The sequence below is a fragment of the Helicoverpa zea genome, chromosome 31, assembly GCF_022581195.2.
Source record: "Helicoverpa zea isolate HzStark_Cry1AcR chromosome 31, ilHelZeax1.1, whole genome shotgun sequence".
Lineage (NCBI taxonomy): Eukaryota > Metazoa > Arthropoda > Insecta > Lepidoptera > Noctuidae > Helicoverpa > Helicoverpa zea.
The window spans coordinates 4,458,136-4,474,246 of record NC_061482.1 but is presented as its reverse complement, the minus strand read 5'-3'; the positions used below and the strand labels follow the sequence as shown (position 1 = coordinate 4,474,246).

General features: G+C 37.3%; 1 protein-coding gene across 5 annotated transcripts; it reads right to left on the bottom strand.

Annotated features, from left to right (window-relative positions):
* Nucleotides 1-1,023: 1,023 nt before the first annotated feature.
* On the bottom strand, nucleotides 1,024-15,838 carry LOC124645470. 5 transcript variants are annotated; one of them, XM_047185283.1, is made up of 11 exons: nucleotides 15,702-15,838; nucleotides 10,427-10,544; nucleotides 9,625-9,798; nucleotides 5,275-5,399; nucleotides 4,777-4,971; nucleotides 4,272-4,576; nucleotides 3,933-4,157; nucleotides 3,604-3,641; nucleotides 2,834-2,988; nucleotides 2,025-2,099; nucleotides 1,024-1,571 (listed from the first exon to the last, which is right to left on the bottom strand). In XM_047185283.1, exons 1-10 carry the CDS (start codon nucleotides 15,744-15,746, stop codon nucleotides 2,073-2,075), a joined length of 1,407 nt encoding a protein of 468 aa, XP_047041239.1. In that variant the 5' UTR covers nucleotides 15,747-15,838; the 3' UTR covers nucleotides 1,024-1,571; nucleotides 2,025-2,072. The 5 variants fall into 5 exon arrangements, with proteins under 5 accessions (XP_047041239.1, XP_047041237.1, XP_047041236.1 ...); XM_047185284.1 differs by having other exon boundaries at nucleotides 1,552-1,568; XM_047185281.1 differs by lacking the exon at nucleotides 3,604-3,641 and having other exon boundaries at nucleotides 1,972-2,099.
* Nucleotides 15,839-16,111: the final 273 nt, after the last annotated feature.

The following is a 16,111-nucleotide window of genomic DNA, read 5'->3' as shown; positions in this document are numbered from 1 at the left end:
ATTGTTATCGGCTCGTAATAATAATGCCTACTATCTGTATCGGGACGTTTACGTTCTACCTTCACATTTTAATATTCCCCCGATGGCACCAGCGAGTAGCTACTGCCACTGGCCATGTTGACATCACAAACTGATCCGATCTCACCAAGTTTCAAGTAACACGATGATTCTCAGGTATGCATAACAATATAAATAAATTAAACGTAAGTATGATGCGTAAACAATAACAACGTGACCATCATTGTAAACATTCATGATCGTATTTATTAAATGTGTCAATAAAACTGATTTTGTAATAACCTTCGTAGTTTGAACTGGTTGAATAAATTCTATTGAAAAGCAAATACCTTGTCACCTCAAAATCGAATTATTATGGCAGATTGACAATAGTGCTAGAACAAATCCAAATCATCAATACAATTTTAGAATTGCACGCAATTTTGCGTTGCATTTTGTTGCAAAAAATAGTGCCACAGTATCAAACATGGAATAGTACTTAACACTGGTAAAAGTTATTGATTCGCAAGAAGCCTCCCAAAATGTTATGAAAAATTTTGACAGTTTTGTAACAGGTTTATTTTATTTTTACTGGTCATGGCGCGTCGGGACTTTCCTGTATTCCAGTTACACAGTGACTCAAGCGTTGTCGCCTGAGAACGCGGGAGCGAAAGTAAAGACTGTTCTGATGATGTGCCTGATGGTGAGCTCGTCGTGCGTCCACGCCATACCCTTGGAGAAGTACCCCCGACTCAGCCTCGCCAGCACCATACTCAGCATCCCTTCACAAGTGAACACGATCGTATTTATGCATCGATACGTCGAACCTGTTTTCAACGACCTCAAGATAGTTGTGCTCTTGCGTCTCATCTCTCTGGTCTCCGTTCTAGAAACCATATTCCTGATTCACGCAGATTTTACCAGATTGGAGTAATATTGATTCAATATCTCTGAACAAATATGAATATACAAAGATGGATCAGGGAGAAATTAGGACTGTTTGGGTTCGTTTACAAAAACTTGAAATATGTTATTATACGAAATTTATTGAATATCCATAGGGTATAAAATCTAAAACGTTAGTTTCCTATATCTTTATTACAAAGTGCGTGATGTTAACAATTATAAATTATACCTTATACTAAGAGTCGAGCTTAACAATATCTCATTGTAAATTGAAATCAGAAAGCTCTGTTGAACAATTCTACTATAATTTAATAATACAATAAATAATAATCCGATATTGCACTGTGTTCAACATCAGTTATTATTTTTATAAAATAATATATGAAATATAACTAAACCAAATACACTGTTTTTATAAAAATAACAGAATAATAAATACTTTTAAATAAGCACTAGCATTTTAACATAATTTTTCTTATGTCTAAGTGTTATTTACAAAAAAGCGTTTTCCGATCAAACTAGTTTTCGCATACTTTGTCAAACATAACCCAAATATTGATTTTATTACTGTAAAACAAATTGCCAATTGAACTAATCTGAGATTGTTTTTACAGCAGGCAATCCTTACTAAATCAATTAGTAAAGAACGTCGGATTCATTTAACGCTGCTGAAAAGAAAAAAACGAAAATATTATATGTACACAGTTTTACGCGATAATAGTATCTATGGCAATTAATAGAAATGATATGAGCTCATGAATGAACACAAAAAGACTTTCAAGACCATTTTCAAAATAATATTGGGAAATTATGAAAATATGTTTTATCTGAAAATTACGTTCAAGCACAGATTCAATAAAACGACAGAATAGTTTTAGTATATCATAGAAATATTTGAAATCTAGCCAGCTGTGTCCTGCGATTTCACCCGAAGAACTTATCTCTCTACTTCATGCAATTGTGCAAGTGAAGCCTCACCGAGAGCGGTTCAGCAGTTTTAACGTGAAAGATTGACAGACAGACTTTACAATACTTAATGATTTATGTATAACGATGAATGGGTCTTACTTTGGGAAGCATGTATGACTGGTGTTAAGTCTTCTTGTATGTGTAATACTCACAACGCACAGACCGGGATGTCGCGTAATCTTTCTTCTGTGTGAGTGAGCTTAAGCTGGAAGCGCCTCGATGGACGGCTGAAAGTCAACATAAGGAATAAGTATCTGTGTTCTGTGTAAGAGAAAGTCTCGTTTAGTTAAACTAGTAAATACTAGCTTCCGTCCGCGGCTTCTCACGCGTGGTGTGTTGATAAAAAGTATCCTATCTTCATTCTAGTTCCACCAAGAATATGTGTACAAAGTTTCATGATGATCGGTAAAGTAGTTTTTGCGTGAAAGCGTAACAAACAACAAACGGACTTTTGCAGTTATAATATTAGTAGGATAAGTAGGATAACTGTAGAATGGTTGAATCGATATCGCCGAAAATTGGTTGGAAGCCGAACCTTACGCAGTCTGCGTCGCACCTATCATGAACCATCGTATTATCGCTTACCATCAAATGTCTTTTAAGGTGAATGCTCTCACTGGTATCGGTGGGTATCGGTATTCAAAACGATGTATTTTTTTAATGTTTTACCCAGGTAATCATTCGATATGCTGCATGATCTTATCGATCGCCGTGATTACAATACATACCTTAAGGCATTTCTTTATATCCTACTGTAACTTAGGTAAAACAGTATGACGAGTGACAGGGAAGAATGGAAGCGGAAGACATATTGCGCCGTCCTCAAATAAAATTGGGAACAGGGCAGGAGGAAGAAGAAGAATTAAAGAAATTCATATGAACTATGTATGAATTTTCCCGCTACCAGTTGAAGCATTTACCTCAGTATAAAAGTGTACCTATGTATTTTGAAGTGACTTACATGCTTTTCTAACGGGCTGGAGGGCGGTGTAGTCCGGGAGAGGTACCGGCGGCAAGTCCTCGTCCGGAGGGAGTTGGTCCCGCATGCGGTGCGCGGACGCCGGTATATACGACCAGGGAAGCTGCCCCTGTAGTTCGGCCGTAGTTCCGCGCCTTCTGAACAATCGGACAAACATTTTAAGTAATGTATTCTGTTGTAATGGGACAAACGCTAGCACATAAGGCATTTTTCTCAACCAAAATTAAACATACGTCATACTTTAGAGGTAAAATTGAAATCTATTTAAAATTTAACAGGTTGTAGAAGCTTGATGTGCTGGCGTCTGTCCATTTCCCAGACACGAATATCGCGTTCGCAGCAACTATCAGCATGTTGATAAAGAGCTTGGGAATGTACGGCGCGAGAGAGACGATAGATGCACTCGATACCACGAGAATCTTTCCCATACTAGTCATGCTTTGGCCGCGCGTGTAAGCCTCATGGGGTCCATCGACAAAAGTATATATAATCGGAAATGTACCTTAACCATCTCTAACAGTTATCCTTATAAATAGTACCCAATGAGACCCACACCAAATGATGGACTTTTGGAAAATTACCAGACACACTTCACGGTGGCGCAGAGTCAGATTAGGAACGAGCATTGAAATGCGGTACGATTTTGAAAGTTTGCGAAGAAAGACTGGACTGCGCGATAACAAGTCAACAAATATTGAGAAAGATGATGAAGAAGATGTGTGCGACCCTTTATTACAAGAAAAGGTTCTTACCAAAGAAGTCTCGAAGCGAGACAGAAGACTCAGTCAGACTGAAACGATAACGACTTGTTTAGAGGATCCATTGACATAATTGTAATAAGATTTCCAACACTGGAAGGCAATTTAAAGGAAAGTCAAATTCTAAATCAGCTTTATATTCAAGGATTTACTCAAAGTGGAAATATGGGTCAGTAAACATTGACATCTAGAATCATGTTATTTTATTGTTAGTTAATGATAATAACTATTACGAAATTATGAATTAGGGCTTAAACATAATCAAATAAACAATAATCAAGTGTCTTCTATAAGTTTGAGTGTTAAATGTAACAGTTGCTTACCCTCGTCCATCAGTTTGGTTGGAGGTCGAAGCTAGGTGAGGCATAGACTGCGAAGCGCGCGGCGGACTGGCGCGCCCCGACGTGTCTATGACCGACTGGTCTAGGCGTCTCTGCTGTTCAGCCATAATGTTCTCCAACCTCTGTGGTAACGACATCAGGCTGGTGGGGAAGTTCACCGTGCGTTTCTTGTCCATGTCCCCTTCGAAATGCTGGGCGCGCGGAGATCTGGATAAAGACAACAAAAACTCGATGTTACCCAAATAGCTGGATGTTTTATTTTCTTATGAGTATCATCAATTTTATCTGATTCTGAACTATGGTGAAAGAAGCAAAACCTACCTCTCAGGAGAAGGTTGCAACGAATCAGGACTAGATCTCGTTTGCACCGGCGAAGGAGTCTTCCTAAACAGAAAAGCTTTCATTCTTCGGAAGGATCTGCTCAACCCTGCTCGGGGTATGTGCGTCGTGACCCTTTCACTGGGCAAGCTGCCTAATTCATCATCTCTGTCACTGATTCCGTCGGTAGTTAGTGGTGGAGTGGGGTCTTGAGGGGGGCTCGCTTGGACTGCAGTGGAAACTTGCACTGGAACTACAACTTGAGGAGCAGGTACGGCCGGAACTGGGGGAGCCGGGGCTTCTACATTCTGAAAATAAAATTATACAATGAACTTTCTTATGACGTAACCTGTCTTCGAGATCGATAGTTGTTTCGACTTCTTGAATTAATTAAAAATAATGTCATGAATTTTTCAGTGTACGCTGCGTTCATCAACTGTTTTTATTAAAAGAGTGCTGATGGGACCGTTACAACTTTGAACTTGCTTCAAAAACGAGAAATGCTTACCTCATCTTTGACAGGTTCCTTCTTAACATTGCAGTCCACGATGACAATGATTAGAAGGATGACGTTTAGAATGAAAAGGATGACAAAGCGGGAGTATAATATGACCATGATCCAAGATGCCCAGGCGGTGTTCAGCTGTGTGTCACCGAGACCACTGGCGGTCCCGTCGATGAAATCCATCATATCTTTCATGGTCTGGAAGAATGAAACCAAAAAGATCGAGCGTTTAAAAATTATGATGTCGATGTGGCTTTTCTTATTGATAAACAGAGTGTTCTCTTTAAAAAATGTGTGGTTTGTCGAATTTATAAAAATTAAAGTTATGTAGGTACTGTCTTACAATAAATTAGCACTAAATAGGATCTTGAACACAAGACCACACTTAAAAAATATTATCACCATTATCATCAGCTTTTTTATGGTCACACTTCTGGGCACAGGTCTCCTCTCACACAAAGAAGGAGCTACAAAAGTACGTAGAGATGTCAAATTTCTCACCCTGGTATGGAAGGAGTCGTTGGCATATGTCACAGCCGCCACCAGGTCCAGTCCGCACACTGCTACCGTCGTTATTATCCAAGGCCATCTCCTGCATTTCGTCTGCTCATCTCTTGCTCCACCCACTATAATGCAAAAACCAAACCTAAGTGTTAGGCTAGGAACCTATGTAATTAATAGGAACTTAGGAACTGTGCTTCTTTTCTCATGTTAAAGTCAGGATGGTCACACTAAATTAATTTTCTACACAATTGAAACTCAGAATTGATACTTCAGCGTCCATTATGAGTCCAACCCGAATCATTTTTAAATGTAGTCAACTAGACGATTTTTGTTCAAGTCCTAAACAATTTGGAACAAGCAATATGGATTGCAAGTACATAGGTAAGGCAAGCATATGAGCTCGGCAGCTATAATGTAGAAAAATACGCAAGTAAGTATATAGCAGGTTTACGTAGTTAATAGAGGATGTCCATGAATCCCTTCTTGGATTGAGTATTGCATTACTTTAACTGTCATTCTGTATGCTATACATTGATATCTATTTAAACAAGTGTGTAATAAAATAATATCTTAGCAAACGTCAGAGACGATAAAAATATCTAAAGATAAGAAAGTTCTAAGTGACTTTTATTTACATTTGACTGTTAAAATCACTATCGTCACACAGATAGAAATCATGTCTGTTGTTTGGGTTTGTAATAGTCCCCAGGCCGGCGAACAATTTTTTTTTTGATACATATACATTTAAGACTTTGTGAGTGCCTTCCTTACGATGAGTCCGACAAACTTTTCGAATGCGCAAATTTTAGTGCCGCTGCGTTTTTTAATGCTTGACTCCTGAAATTGTCGATATGACGTCACTATGGCTCTTCGTACATACACGTTTCATCTTTTGAGATTCGTTTAATAAAGTTAACTAGAGAATGGTGGTCAACTTGTCCGATAAAGATCGTGCTGCGTTTGGAGTGTCCACCATCCTGAAAATGTTGATATGACGTCACTATGACTCTTCGTACATACCTGTTTCATTTTTTGAGATTCGTTTAACAAAGTTAACTAGAAAATGGTGGTCAACTTGTCCGATAAAGATCGTGCTGCGTTTGGAGTGTCCACCATCCTGAAAATGTCGGTATGACGTCACTACGACTCTTCGTACATACCTGTTTCATTTTTTGAGATTTATTTAATAAAGTTAACTAGAAAATTGTGGTAAGCTTGTCCGACAAAGATCATGCTGCATATGGAGTGTCCACCGTCCGGAAAATATAGATATATTTTAAGATTTGGTATAAAGTACTGACAATTGGTGTGAAGTATGTTAATAGTAAATGTTGCATTTAGAAAGTCGTTTCGAATGATATATGTATCATTACTACAGGAGGGATTTATTAACTTGAAAACACCTATCGATAAAATAATCTTATATAAGCTCTAGCTTCTGAAACACTAACAATTCGCCGAAGTTTTTTTAATATGAAATGTTGCATTTAAAAACGTCTTTTGAATGATGTATAACTCATTACTAGAGATGGGATTTATTTAATTGAAAACATCTATCAATAATTATAATTTTAAATAAGCTCTAGCTTCTAAACTACTAACAATTTGTCGGAAGTATGTTAACACGAAATGTTTCATTTGGAAAGGTTTTTCAAATAATATATAATTTGTTACTAAAGAAGTGATGGATTAGCTTGACAGAACCTACCGATAATATATTCTTAGAAAAGCTCTAGCTTTTAAAGTACTAACAATTTGTCGGAGTTATGCTAATACAACCTTGCGCTTAAAAAGATCTTTTGATTGAAATATGGCTCAAAACTTCAAGTGAGATGTTATTCCTTAACACAATGTAAAGTATCAATAATATGCCTTAGATCAGTTATGTCTTCCAAAATACTAAGAATCGGTAAGTGGTATGTTAAGACGGAATATAGCGCTTAAAAAGATCTTTCGATTGACATATGGTTCATACCTAGAGGTGGGACATTATTCCCTAGCATAGTAAAACCTATCGATAATACGCCTTATTTGGGTTATATCTTCTATAATACTAAGAATTGATAAGTGGTATGTTGAGACAAAATGTTGCACTTAAAAAGACCTTTTGATTGATATATAGTCCATTAATAGATGTGGGATATTATTCCTTAACTTAATATAAACTATCAACAATACGTCTTAGTCAGGCTACTTTTTCTAAAATAGTAATTAAAATTGGTAAGTAGTATGCCAATTTAATATACTTAAATAATGCACGTGAATATTTAAGTCAGAAATTGACAAAAAGAATAAACTTCTTCCAATTGTAATATTTTTTTCTCATTTTCTTGTCGAACTGACTATTTGCCTCACTACATTTGTCGGACCAGTCGATATTTGCAATAACAATAGTATTATCTATCATTGTTGTATTTGACCGACATGTATGTATGGGGAGACACAGTGACGTCATATCGACATGTTTCGGATGGTGGACACTCCAAACGCAGCATGATCTTTATCGGACAAGTTGACCACAATTTTCTAGTTAACTTTATTAAACAAACCTCAAAAAATGAAACGTGTATGTACGAAGAGTCGTAGTGACGTCATACCGACATTTTCAGGATGGTGGACACTCCAAACGCAGCACGATCTTTATCGGACAAGTTGACCACCATTCTCTAATTAACTTTATTAAACGAATCTCAAAAAATAAAACGTGTATGTACGAAGAGCCATAGTGACGTCATCTCGACAATTTCAGGAGTCAAGCATTAAAAAACGCAGCGGCACTAAAATTTGCGCATTCGAAAAGTTTGTCGGACTCATCGTAAGGAAGGCACTCACAAAGTCTTAAATGTATATGTATCAAAAAAAAATTTGTTCGCCGGCCTGGGGACTAGTACGTGATCCATGAAAAATTTCCATAAATGTTAAGTTTGATCTTTTTACTAGCATTACGACTTCGTTTTTGTTGATTTAACAATAACAGATTCTGCATAAATTGAGTTTTTGCAAACCTATTTTTTTGAGGATAGATGCCTCACTATGAAAATGCTGGGGAGGATAGATGCCTGTGATGTAGGATAGACGCCCTGTAGATTGAAATAAGTAAAGTACTTACATAAGTTTTGTTATGTTGTTTATTTGTACTATTTAGGTAATTGTTATAATGGCATCCTTAATCATTTGTTTAAGAAATAAAAAAAAACAAAATTTCAATGTGCACAAGCAGATAAGCAAGGTTACATTAAAATAAAATTTAAAATACTTTATAAAAGGCTGATATATATAATTTTCAATTATCAACATAATTAAATTAAAAAAATCAACATAGATAATTAAATTTTGTCCTTAATTCATTTTTAGCAGCATAACGTCTTCGTAATGTTCTGTACGGAATTCCAAATTGCGGGATATTTCGTTTAGGTATCTCCATGACATTCTTGTCCATTTCATCAAAAGCATTTTGCAATGCCTCTGTAGTCCAAGAAACTATTCGGGGTCGTACTCCTTCTTTTCTTTTATATATTCGTGGCATGGTTCACCTGTGATTAGTAGAAACAAATAAAAATACATATTCAAAATACAACAATACTTGAAATAATTATATTTTCAACTCAATGGTGGTTTACAGCCCCAAAGAACATTACAAACCATCAGTTGATACATATCTATATGAAAACGCAATACAAAATAAATAAAAATAATAATTTTAAACATATGCCATCATAATAAGGATAGGTTATGGGGATAGATGCCCCTAAGGGCACCTATACCGCGAAAAATTGGGGCGACTATCCTTTTTGCTATGGATAGATGCCCTTTTATTTTTTGACTTCACTAAATACAAAAGGCCCATTATTGATGAGTAGGTATAAAGTTAATCAACCAATATATACATATAAAAGAATAGAAAATAATTAATTAGTATATAAAAAAGATACGTAATTACGTATCAGTAAATACTTACGTTTGAAACTTTGAAGCATTCGTCGTGCTCGTCGCGGAGATAATCGCACGCACGAGCTAAACACGTCAATCCCGCGGGATGGTCTGTGGGGTACTTAGAGCGGGAGGCAACGCGTTCTATTTTTAGACTATTATCACTGTGTTGCGATTTTGCGAAGTTAGGTTTTTAGAAAATAGGGCATCTATCCTGCTGCGGCATCTACCCCGGTTTTACCCTATTTCATTTGATTGTCAAGGTGGGTGACAGTCAGTAAAAGTCTGACACTGCACCCACAGCGGGCGGATCATTTGATGATTTCCCATATTAAAGGGTCTCGGACCGGCAAACATCCTAAAGACCTTCTGTTTACTAGCTATCCTGAAGATAGATTAGAAATCAGATTCACTTACTTAACATAAAAACACTGCTCATTATCCAAAAGACGCTGAGGCCGAGACTGACGCAGTTGACGATGAAAGTTCGGAACACAGGGGTCGGTTCATTTCTTATCAAAACGAAGGCTTGGTCTACGATACCGTCGATAACTTCTCCGATGTTCACTCTCTCGCCGCAACTGTTGGGGTCTGAAACAACCAACCTAAAATAATAGATACCTGAGGATTCTCACAAGAATAAGAAGATTGTAATAGGTAGTTATCAAATGGAAATTAGCATGTTCTTGCTCAACAGACATCGTCATCATCAGCTCATGTTTATTAGAACCAGAGCTACCTTTAATGGCATGCAAAAAGTGAAGCGTCATCATCCTCCGAGCCTTTTCCCAACTATGTTGGGGTCGGCTTCCAGTCTAACTGGATTCAGCTGAGTACCAGTGCTTTACAAGAAGCGTCTGCCTATCTGACCTACTCAACCCAGTTACCTGGGCAACCGGATACCCCTTGGTTAGACTGGTGTCAGACTTACTGACTTCTGACTACCCGTAACGACTGCCAAGGATGTTCAATGACAGGCGGGACCTACAGTTTAACGTGCCATCCGAAACACAGCAAAAAGTGAAGCGTACGATATCTTATTTGATTACATTACGCATCATACAACTTTGTTAGAATAACTTTGAAAATAATAGGGATACACAGGATCCATATTTCCTGAGATAAAATGGCTATTTGATAATCTAATTCGTATCAAGATTAAACTGAGCAATACAGAAATAATGCTATTTATAAGCATGAATTAAATATTCATACTTACTATGGAAATAGAGAATCCTTATATACAGTAGAACGGGCAGCCCTCTTAAAAAGTCGATGACGCAGAAATATTGCGCTACGCCAAGTGATGCGAAGATCGCCTGCCCAATCGCTTGGAGCTGAAATTACAGAGAGAAATTATTGGAGTTATAAGACGACGTAACACGTAGGTATATAAATATTCGGGTAATCATATAAAAAATATTGTTTTCAAAATATAATAGGTATCTAGAGGAAATCTTGAAAAAGAGTGCTCAGCTCATAGTACAGGAAAAAACATTATAAATCAGGACTTCTTAGAGAAATCACTGATTACATGCAAAGTAATTTGGAAGATAAAAAAAGATGCCATTTTTCCTCGTTATGAGCTAAGCAAGTAGGTAATTTTGTAAGACAATTTTTTTACGACAAGCTTTGTGTTGCTGTTAGTAAAATAACATAGATAGATATGTACTTTATTAAGTACACCAATTTTACATTTTTGATCTTATATCTAATTAAAGTACCTGCGTGCCATAACGGGGGGTCTTATCGCTAAGAGCGATCTCTTCCAGACAACCCTAGATAGTTAGACATACTAGCCAGAATTGAACGCTAGAACTGTTTTTACACTAACAGGACACTTTAGGACAGATTAAACTAACTAACTAACTTGAGTTTAGTCTGTCCTGTTAGTTAGTTTCATTTATCTAGTTTCGTGTTTATCACGCTATAATTGTGAGGGATCCAAAACTTATCTTCAGTGGTATGTCGAGAATTTCGTAAAGCGATCTTCGTGCGTATTTGGTATAGATAGATAATAGCAGAGAATTTCCGTGTCAAATTATGACGAGACCAATTCGATAAGATAGTATCTATATCGAAATATTTCTTATCTAATGATATTATTATTAATAAGTCCCATACCTATTTAGTGTAGAATGTTTTTCGTAACAATCCATTATTGAATTTAGAAATTAGGTGTTTATAATAACATCCGTATTACTGTCCTGATATCACGTAATTTTAATTAATTTAACGTGGCCCACCTGCTAACTTAGTGTAATTTTCAATGAAGTTTTCTATGAATAGGATTACTTCATTTATTATTTAGTAGATACCTAAGTATTCATGCTGGTGCGGCTGCTGCTTCTGCAGAGACCACCAAGCGGCGCAAGTATAGTAACCTTATTGGGAACTATACTTTTGAGCCGTTTGGGGTCGAAACGCTCGGACCGTGGGGCCCGAGTTCGCGGTTATTTTACAAGGACATCGCGAAAAGGCTTGTCGACGCTTCGCGTGACCAGAGGGCTGGCTTATTCTTCGGACAAAGAATTAGCATTGCCATTCAACGTGGCAATGCAGCCAGTCTTCTGGGCACGTTTCCGGAGGACAGTGATGCGGAGGAATACTTCGACGCCTGATCGATGCTCTTTTATATGTATTTTATGTTTTATGTTTATATATATTTTGTATATAGTATTTTATTTTTAGTTTTGTATAAAGATAAGTAGTTTAAGTTTGTATATATGTATAGTGTGTACATTGTAGAAATAGATTATAAAAATAAATATTGAACAAAGTATTCAAAGTAATTACAAATAAGTAGATCAGTAGATGCATAGACATACCTACGGAATACTAAGTACCAAACTATCACGTATGCATGAGATAATGAATGCGACCTTTCTGAGTCACCAATAAACTCAAACAGACTTACGACACAAATATAACAGAGAAATTGTTCTTTAGGAAGTATACCTGACAGCTCACCCATTGTTTGTAAAGAATATATTTTTCTGGTTTTCTAGCTATTTTCGATTTTAAAGTGTATAAAGTTCACTGATGAAAAATACCACTGAGTTTTGTGGGTACAACATTTCTAGGTACTATGTGGGTTTAGCAGTTCACCTACGCGCGAAAATTACTTTTGGCACCCGGAAAGAAAATAAATAAATAAAAATAGGGAAGACAACCTACCTATCTCATTTTGTTTTGAAATGTTATTTAAACAAAGTAGGCATTCAGTTTCTAATTGGTATCTATTAGGTTTCTAGTGATATTTTTTAGTAGAAAACCTTTTTAGTGGCAAAATATGGCTGGTGCTGGCCTCTTTTCGCCCAAAAAATCAAAAGATGCCATTAGGTTTTTTTTATTCGTTTTCTTTTTGTATCCTTAATGGTATCTATTATGTTTTTTACTTTAAAACGGCTAGTGTTTTTAATTTATTTTTGTATTAAAACTTTTTTTATTTTGTGTGTTGATTATTCTTAGTTATTTATTTTATAATTTTAGAAATATTTTAAGTTTAGAATGCATTTTTTTGTAGCTGTAAATTAATAATTATTTGATTAATTATTGTAAGTATGTAGTTGAGAATCTATAAAAATGTTAAGAAATTGATGACCAACGGGAAAGGACTTAATATCGCAAAAATTACGTTTTTTTACATGTTTAGCTGTAGACAAACATTGACATCATTCTGATACCATTAAGAAGTTATGTAGAGCCGTGTATCGTGAAAATTGGATGCATGGAATATCTATTATTGTCTTTGTTTGTTGCATTACTATTGATGATGACGATGATTGGTGGACTTTACAATAATAGGGAGTACTAATTCTTCTGTTAATCGGCGAGGAATAGCTAGTGGCGAATAGGGTATATATGCCTTTTATTATGTAAATTTAGTAGTTGTACCTATTCAGCAGCAAACGGTTAATTTTAAGCCTTACTCAAACATAGAAGAAAAGCTTTTGATTTAATTAATGTTTGTAGCTGGGTTTCATATTTAGACCATAGGGGTAGGTATTCTTTCTGAGGTAAAAATGAATAAATAGGAACAGCTTACGCCACTTTGCTCAGCATTTCTGAACCACGCCGTGGAAACATAGCCTGCATTTGTTACTGGTGGCTATTGACAAACGTCGAAAAATTATGATCAAAACATTTTATAGCGCTTCCCTAACTTCTGATTCAGAGATATTTGGTGCGAACTGTACGTAATAGATACGGTATTCGTTAAACTATAGAGAGACTGAACGGAGGGCAAGATTTTTTTTTCACTCAGAGCATAAAAGCTAACCTAACAGATATTTCTCGAAAGTTATACAAAAACAAAGAGAAGTTCCGAGAATATTTGTCCCAAGACTAAGTAAACAGTAGTACTCGTCTTCTTGTCGTTGGGCGTATCTTTATCACAGTATCGCTGACAGGACTCTCAACTGACTGATAAACCGGGTGACATTCTTACAATCTTCTCATGGCTTACTATCGATTACGTTAGTACTTACTACGCGTGTCTCTTCTCTTTTTATTTAGGAAAGCATACGATGTGTTCTTATCTGCTAACATCGGTTACCTATTCAATGTGTTGACAAGAGGCTCCGCCCTAGTGAAGGGGTTGTAAAATCTTTGGGTCACTGTTACAGTTACAGCCTTTTTATCGTCCCACTGCTGGGCACAGGCCTCCTCTCACATGGGACCCTTCAAAACCTTTGGTTACTGTTTTATATTTTGACTAGCTGTTTCTTCCATGTCTAGAAAGAAATTCACGCAACAATTAACGCAAACGGGTAAAAAATACCTTATGCCCTATTCTCAGACTCTGTACTATCTGCGTTCATCATCATCATATCATGTAAATCGGCTTTAGGGTGAAAGCGAGAGACAATTAGTTTCGCATGGTTTCGCATTTATGATAATAGTAACAAGGATAGGTACCTACCTAACTACTTATTATATGTGTTATGTTTTTTTTTTTTTTTTTTTTTACGTACTGTAGGTGTTTATTTAATTACATCACTCGCGTTAATCAAATTTATATACATATTTACAACACAAAAAAAAAACTTTCCTAGTAGAACAAAAAAAAAATATATATATATATATACACTATATCTAAAAGGCGTCAAAAAATTCATCCCCATCGCTGTCAACTGGGAGCGTACCCAAGAGGCTGGCAGCATTACCTCGTTGGATGGCCATGCTGATCCTTTGTCCGAGGTAATAGCCAGCCTTTTGGTCACGAGAAGCGTCAACCAGCCGCCTAGACAGGTCTTTAAATAGGGTGTGCGCATTCGGACCCCACGACCCGAGGGTTTCAACCCCAAACGGTTCGAAAATATAGTTGCCGACAAGGCCACTATATTTCCGCCGCTTGAGGTTCTCCGCAGCCGCAGCGGCAGCAGCAGCACAGCACGCAGAACTTGGAAGATGGGATGGCGCAAGAGTATCGACGCAGGTTGCGTCCCATACTAAAGGCCTACCCATCTTCCAAGGGAATAAAGACATGCCGTCTGGTCTCTTACCGTCGTCGCGTGCCAGGCCATTTGGTTCCAGTACAGCTGGCACCCCGACGGCAACAAGAGCCCGACGTATAATGTCGTTGATATTTGCGTGCCGCGCAATACGGCCCGCACTACGGCTGCACGACAGGCCGTGGTGTCCGAGGCTGGTGACAGCCTCACCACAGTGGCAGCGATGAGGGGAGCAGCACGGTGCTCCTAAACGTAAACAGGTAGCGAGGCGGAAAGTTGTGTCGTCAAACATGGTGCCAATGTTTGACGACGGTAGTGCCTGCAGCCAAAGTCCCGACTCCCATCTACCCACAGCCAGTAGGCGCGCTCGCTCAGCAGGAGTAATTGCCGTTTCTATTAAATTATTCCGGGTTACTCTGCAGAGCGGCTCATCCCACTGTGTTATGTTGATATGTATCTGTCTATAAATAATTAATGCGTTGCTAAGTTCAAACGAATCGGACTAAGACGGCTGAACGCCCAAAACCGACTTGGAGCAGTCAAGCGTTATTTTGAAAGTAAACCAAAATATAGCTTAAGTACCAAATTATAGAGTAACGTTTTAAACACACATTATGCTTTCTAACTGTAACTTTTTTAATTTTTGCGGGCCATTGTCTGATATAAAAAACTCAGCCTTGTGTTACTTTCCTCATTTAATATACTTAATAGCAAATTCATTTTCGCTGGTACGCTGGCGTCAAATTGGTTCAAGAGTTCACAAAGAGCACCACAAAATTTGATGACAATGTTAGCTTGATATTGATGGGTATACAATTGAATTTGAGTACCCAAAGTACATAACATTATAGACAATTTGTAACTAAGTAGGTATACTACATATGCCGCCGGCATCGCTCAGCAAATAAAAATAACACATTCAAATAAAGAATCGCAAGCTTACACATCTTTCGAATCCTCATAGTTGCCAGGATCGTTAACAATCAACTATGAAGGTTCGTTATGGTTATCAGAAAAATAGAAAACGGTTTCACTCACCAAGGTGGCGACGCCAGAGTAAACCATAATCTTGTTCAGTGCCATGGTTTCAGAGTATCCTGTTTTTGACTATTTGAGTGTGGTTTCTATAGGTGGGTAGAACCGCGCCACACGTAGTTCGGTGCGTCGGCGCCGGCCCAGCATCACACTGATACGAGTGATAGCCGAAAACTGTGCCTTTCTCACCAGATAACGCGACAATATCGGAGATACACAAGTACAGTCATCGTATCTCAATCGGTAAGAAATTGAAATTGAAGATATCGTAACATTGTTGCCGAAACATCGGAGAACGGTTCAAGTGGACATAAAAATTAAAATAATTTTCGTATGTTGTCATGTATTTAGAAGCATTTTGATGAAGTCAGTGAAAGTCTGTAATATGCCTCATAAATATTCGCAGCATTCCG

Coding starts and splice junctions, on each gene's coding strand:
- LOC124645470 (XM_047185280.1), bottom strand. CDS start 15,746: ATGGCACTGAACAAGATTATGGTTTACTCTGGCGTCGCCACCTTG. Junction 9,799..10,426: donor AAGGATTCTCTATTTCCATA/GTAAGTATGAAT, acceptor TGGTTGTTTCAG/ACCCCAACAGTTGCGGCGAG. Junction 2,989..3,932: donor AACCAAACTGATGGACGAGG/GTAAGCAACTGT, acceptor CCGATTGTTCAG/AAGGCGCGGAACTACGGCCG.